Source organism: Podarcis pityusensis (genome assembly GCF_964106645.2).
Source record: "Podarcis pityusensis genome assembly, chromosome: 9".
In the NCBI taxonomy this organism is placed as follows: domain Eukaryota; kingdom Metazoa; phylum Chordata; class Lepidosauria; order Squamata; family Lacertidae; genus Podarcis; species Podarcis pityusensis.
In genome coordinates this window covers 71,571,929-71,577,928 of record NC_138034.1, presented here as the reverse complement: position 1 = coordinate 71,577,928, position 6,000 = coordinate 71,571,929, and the positions used below count along the sequence as shown (strand labels likewise).

General features: G+C 45.1%; 1 protein-coding gene across 1 annotated transcript in view; it reads right to left on the bottom strand.

Annotated features, from left to right (window-relative positions):
* Positions 1–617: 617 nt before the first annotated feature.
* The window catches only part of ADRA1D (adrenoceptor alpha 1D), a 64,398-nt gene continuing 59,015 nt past the window's right edge, over positions 618–6,000 (bottom strand). Inside the window, exon 2 of the mRNA XM_081020928.1 lies at positions 618–4,812. Coding sequence (XP_080877054.1) covers positions 4,238–4,812 — 575 coding nt within the window. The 3' untranslated portion in view covers positions 618–4,237. The remainder of the gene's footprint in view (positions 4,813–6,000) is intronic.

Sequence of the window (6,000 nt, the reverse complement as noted above, 5' to 3'; positions counted from 1 at the left end):
TTGTGTATGCATTGCAATCACAGCAGTCAGTGCTCCAGGAGAGAGCATATGTTTAGTATTCCTGTTAAGAATCTGATTTATCTCCTCCACTCACTGTGCAACACCCGCCATATATATATTGCTGCCTAGGAAAGCTTGAGTCACAGAAAAGCCCATCTTACAGCAGCTTTTCATGTCATGGGAAAAGAATGGTTGCCTGCAAAAGCTTCGCAGGAAGCTCTCCTAGTAGAGAGTAATCCAGGAAGCACTGCCCTCACGGCACCCAAGAATTGCCCTCGGTCATGTCCTCACACGGCCAAATACCATTGGCTATACGGCATCGTGACACCATCATGCTCACGCATGGTATCATTGGGCAAGAATGACTAAATGTCCGGTAATTTCCAATGTTTTTAAATACATCTTTCCAACCGACCAAAATGTCTATCTTTAGTTTGGTGGGGGGGGAAAAAAGCAAAACTAGAGAATATTCATTGTATCCTGACTATTACCTCAATGTTTGTGAAGCATCATGCGCAGCAATCTGTGCATTGCATGGATGCTGTCCGTTTTGATCCCAAATCAACAGAAATCCACAGACTTTAGTAGTACTCCACATTAACTGTTTTTAAAAAAAATAAAATTCTACATTCAAGCCTTCCCATTGACCTCAAGTGGAATTTTGACTCTGCGCCAACGGGGTTTTGATGGCCAAAGTTGTTTCCTTATGAAAACAACTACAGGCGGCGTTCAATGGCTACGATGCTATTTTCAGCGCTTGGGTTTGATTCGTAGTTGCTATGGGCCATGATTTGCTGGCTGCCACCCAGGTCCAAATAAAAAACGAAAGGGATTGTGAGGGGGGGAGGAATCACATTTTGATCCAAGTTGTCCTATTGGGAATTTTGCCAGGGATTTAAGAAATCTGGGGGTTCATAGGGTCTACATGCAGTCGCCGGTTCTTTCCAATCATTAATTTTGGCAAATGTTATCTCAGAAACACACGCAGACCAGATGGAGTTGTGTCAGCTCAATGAGGGCCAGTTTTTGCCTGACATTATTGGCTGCCTTGGGGAAAATATTTTGACAAACACCAGAATGGCCGCCTGAAATTCATCCAGTCGGCGTGTGCTGTGACAGCACAGAGAAAAGGGAATAGAAAAATGTACATACAGCCCTTTCTTGCTGTCCCACCATCCACCTACAGTTCCTTCCTTCCTTCCTTCCTTCCTTCCTTCCTTCCTTCCTTCCTTCCTTCCTTCCCTTTTCTCACTGTAAAATCACAGTTGCTACCCTTGGAACGCAACTGTAAACCTCAGTTTAGAGGTTGAATCAAGGTGGAAACCTTTGCAAGTCCTACCAGTTTTTCCTTCTTTGGTCGATGCTTCTGTTTTGTGCAAATCTAAACACTCTCAGAATTCTGGGTGCTGGGCATGAACTTGTGCTTCCACCGAACCTGTGCTTTCATTCTTGCTTCAGGTTTCTAGTCCACATGACCACAAAGAGTCACTTGAAAGCATGCTGGCAATGAGCGGCGCCAAGCTGGCTAAATAAGATTTCTGGCAGTCGGGTGGGGGGTGGGGATTGCTTTCCATGCATGAGCATATGCGGAGTGATTTCCCCTCACCGTTGAGTGACTGTCATCAACTCATAGTCATTTCGGCCTCCATACAAACAGACAATCATAGCAGTGTGGACTCATGTGGAGGGCTGGTTGTCTGCCACACCAGTCATTGTGGCGAAGTGAATTTTATCACAATCCCCTAACCAAATTGGAGGTGGCTAAATTCTCCTCGTCGTATGAATGAGTCCAGTGGTGAAGCTGACAATCTCTCCAAATGGATTAAGGAGACCTTGTCCCCATCCTTGTTTTTTTAAAAAAGGTCCCTATTGTAATACAGTGGTACCTCTGGTTACGAACTTAATTTGTTCTGGAGGTCCGTTCTTAACCTGAAACTATTCTTAACCTGAGGTACTACTTTAGCTAATGGGGCCTCCCGCTGCCACCGCACGATTTCTGTTCTCATCCTGAGGTAAAGTTCTTAACCTGAGGTACTACTTCCGGGTTAGCGGAGTCTGTAACCTGAAGTGTTTGTAACCCAAGGTGTTTATAAGCCAAGGTACCACTGTACTGACTTGACCTCACTTCATAGCTAAGTTACATTTGATCTGCTTTTAGGATTTCTGATGTTTTCGGCATTTCTTTTCTTTTAAATCTAAAGAACATCAGATTTGGGTTTTTCAAAACCCCAGTTAGAAAGCAAGCTTCTAGACCACTTTGTTGCAGGAATAAATTTTGAAAATGGGGACATCTCCTGTTCTCTAAACCTGGAGGGCACAACCTTTTTCACACAAAGGGCCGCCTTCCCAGCTGGGTAGCTTTCTGAGGGCTGTATGCTGGCAGTGGGCGGAGTCAGAGGCAGACATGGGCGGAGCAATGAATGCAAATGCTACCTTTGCACAGTAGGCATGTTTCCGCACATTCACACAAACACACATTGCTCTCCATCTTCCATCCAGAGAAGCAAAAGGCATCGTCAGAATTCAAGGGCACACTTGAGCCAAGCAGAAACACTCGGGATGCAAAGCAGGGACAGTAAGGGGTGTGGCCTGAGGGGAGGGCGTGACCTGGAGAGTGTTCCAAGGGCCTGATAGGAGGCCTTGGGGGCCACATTTGTGTCCCTCAGAAAGTTGCACTCCAAGCAGATATTCCCTCCGTCTTGCTTTTTCCCTCAAAACAACAATGACATGAAAGAGATATTCTGTGTTGGACTCTGTTCCTCCTCCCCTCTGGATCAAGGGGTGGAGCTTCTGTGAGCTCTCTGATTGGCTACCCTCTTTCCCCCTCTTGCCTGAGGTCACATGCCCTTACCTCTCCTGCTTCCATGTTATGTACTGAGTTGAATAGGATCCAAAATGCAGCAGTCTGATTGGCCCTAGAACAATAGGATTCAGAATGCAGCAGTCTGATTGGCCCTAGAACAATAGGATCCAAAAGGCAGCAGTCTGATTGGTCCTAGAACAATAGGATTCAGAATGCAGCAGTCTGATTGGCCCTAGAACAATAGGATTCAGAATGCAGCAGTCTGATTGGCCCTAGAACAATAGGATTCAGAATGCAGCAGTCTGATTGGTCCTAGAACAATAGGATCAAGAATGCAGCAGTCTGATTGGTCCACAGGAGCCACCCAATCCAGCTCCACGTGGAAGTGAATCCGCACCTGATTGGTCTACAGGTGAATCCCAGAATTAGCCAATCACGTGGGGCCCATTGTGTAAATAATGTATATAAAGCAGACATCCTGGGGGAACTTCTATTCCTCCTCACCGCTATGAGCTGAATAAAGAGCATGAAATCCACTCTCGACTCCGAGTATATTTCACTCCACATGGCCAAAAATTGCAGTTTTCTGCAACCAAGAGCTCAGAATAAAGAGTAACAGTTGGGCAATTTTATGTAAAAACCCCCCAAACCCATCTATTGACTTGTGCCATTAATTTATGCATTTTGGGGTTTCTAGGCAAATACTTGGGGTTTCCCTGGTGCTGAGTATTTGGGGGGGCACAGATTAAAAAGGGTTTCCCAACCCTACCAAGACCACCCCCTTGCCTATAAGAGAAACAGTTATTTCTCACTGCTCTGTCTCCTGCGCTGACAAACTCTTCTTCCATGGACTACCCCAACGCTCATGGGAGTCCGTTGAGCTGGACCTGCCCATGTAGACCTCGAAGGGTCCTATCCAGATCCATGGCGGATTCAACCGCAATATTCTGAGCACCAGTACAAAATGGGGCACCCCACACCTGGGCTTAAAATCGGGTATTTGCCAACCATCTTTCATTCCGGTGGACTTTGCCTGGTGGAAGGAACTGGTGGCAACTTCTCCTCTCGCAGATTCCAAGTCTGATGACAGCTGAGGGAAAGGACCGGGTTCAAATCAAACAGTTTATAATCTGCCTTATCCTGAGTCAGACACAACTGAATCAGTATTGCCTACATGGCCAGGCAGAGGCTCCCCAAGGTATCTGGCGGAGGAGACATTTTCTTCCTCAGTTTTTGCTACCTGAGACCCTTCTTGGACGGGAGATGGCTTGGGACAGAGCATGGGGCCTTTTGTACTCAAAACTCGGGCTCCCGCACTCAGCTCCCAGGGCATCCACTTGAGTCTACCTGCCCCCCTTTTGACAGCCAACCACTGCGCGAGAGACATCGACAAAAGAAAACAGAACCCCAAAGGGCAGAGATCCCTGCTGGCAATTAAATATCCGTCTCCTTAAGCCCGCAGGACTCGGAGTCCGTCAAATCGTCGTACATTTGGTACTCAATGCACTCCATGAACTCATTGGGGATCCCAATGGAGACCGACTCCACCTCCGTCTTGTACGAGGCCACGGCGCCCCCTTTGACGGAGCTGCCCCGGATTTTCTGCGAGAGGCTGTTCATTTTTTCCTTCAGCTGGGTGGAGGGCTTCTGGAAAGGCGAAAAGAGTCTCCACCTCTTGAAGTTCAGAGTCCTCCGTTTGCTGGCTCTTTCCAAGCTGCCCGAGTTCAACATGAAGGAGCCGTTGAGCGTGGAGATCCTGGACCTGGGCTCCCTCTCGGAGTCTTGGCCCGACCCGTTCATGGAGGCCCCTCGCCAGTGGTTGTCGTAGACCCTCCAAATGGGCCTCCTCCTCCTCCGGCACTGGCACTTGAGGAGGCGGGTGAAAGCCCTCTTGAACTCTTTGCTCGAGCAAGGGTAGATGATGGGGTTGACGCAGCTGTTGAAGTAGCCCAACCAGAAGATGACTTTAAAGAGCATCCCCGATGGCTTCAGGGAAGGGAAGAAGGAACCTGGGCGGGAGATGGGAGAGAAAACAAGGCAAGAACGTAAGAATGGCTTTTGCAGGGTCAGACCACGGACCTTAGCATCACAGAATCTTTTTTTTCCTTTTAAATTTTAATTATACTTTTCAGATACATACTTTTCACTGATTTTACAGTCATTTTGACATATATTTTTTTGATGCACCAAAAAAGAAAACAAAAACAAATGAAAATATTGATAAACACAATATTAATTACAAAACAGTAAAGCAAAAAAAGGTCTTTAGACATTTAGACATTTTAAAACTTGACTTCCTTCCCCCTCTTTCTGTGGCTCCTTAAATTTATTTTTAATATCTTTTGCATTATCTAAATTATCTTAACTTACTCATTTACTTATCTTCTTTAAATATATAATCTTATGTAGCTGCGGGTTATTACAGTAATCTTGTCAGTGTTTTTATCTGTTTACAATTTATCTGTAAATATTCACTAAACCATTTCCATTCTTTTATAAAAAAGTTTGTTCTCTTGATTTCTTATTCTTCTGGTAAGTTTCGCCATTTCTGCATATTCCAAAAGTTTTTGTATCCATTCTTCCTTTGCTGGAACTTCTTCTTTCCATTTTTGGGCAAGTAACATTCTCGCTACTGTAGTTGCATACATGAATAAATTTCTATACAGTTTAGGTAGTTCTATCCCTCTTAGCATCACAGAATCTTAGAATTATAAAATTGTAGAATTGTAGAGTTGGAAGGGACCCAATGGTCATCTAGTCCAACCCTAGCAATGCTGGAATCTAAATATCCCTTCTAGACATTTGAAGGCAGCCCTGGGTAGGGAAGTTTTTAGTGTTTGATGTTTTCTTGTGTTTTAAGTATTTTGTTGGGAGCCGCCCAGAGTGGCAACCCAATCTGATGGGCATAATAATAATAATAATAATAATTTATTATTTATACCCCTCCCATCTAGCTGGGTTTTCCCAGCCACTCTGGGTGGCTTCCAACAAAATATTAAAATACAATAGTCTGTTAAGCATTAAAAGCTTCCCTAAACATTATTATTCCCTATTATTATTATTATTATTATTACATCCCTCCAACAGTCATGTCTGGAGGGTGAGTGCTGACCCTGCAGAGCCAGAACAGTTCATGCAGAAGTGGAAGGTTTCACCTGGCTCAGGAAAACCCAAGGTTTACAGAAGGATCACATTGC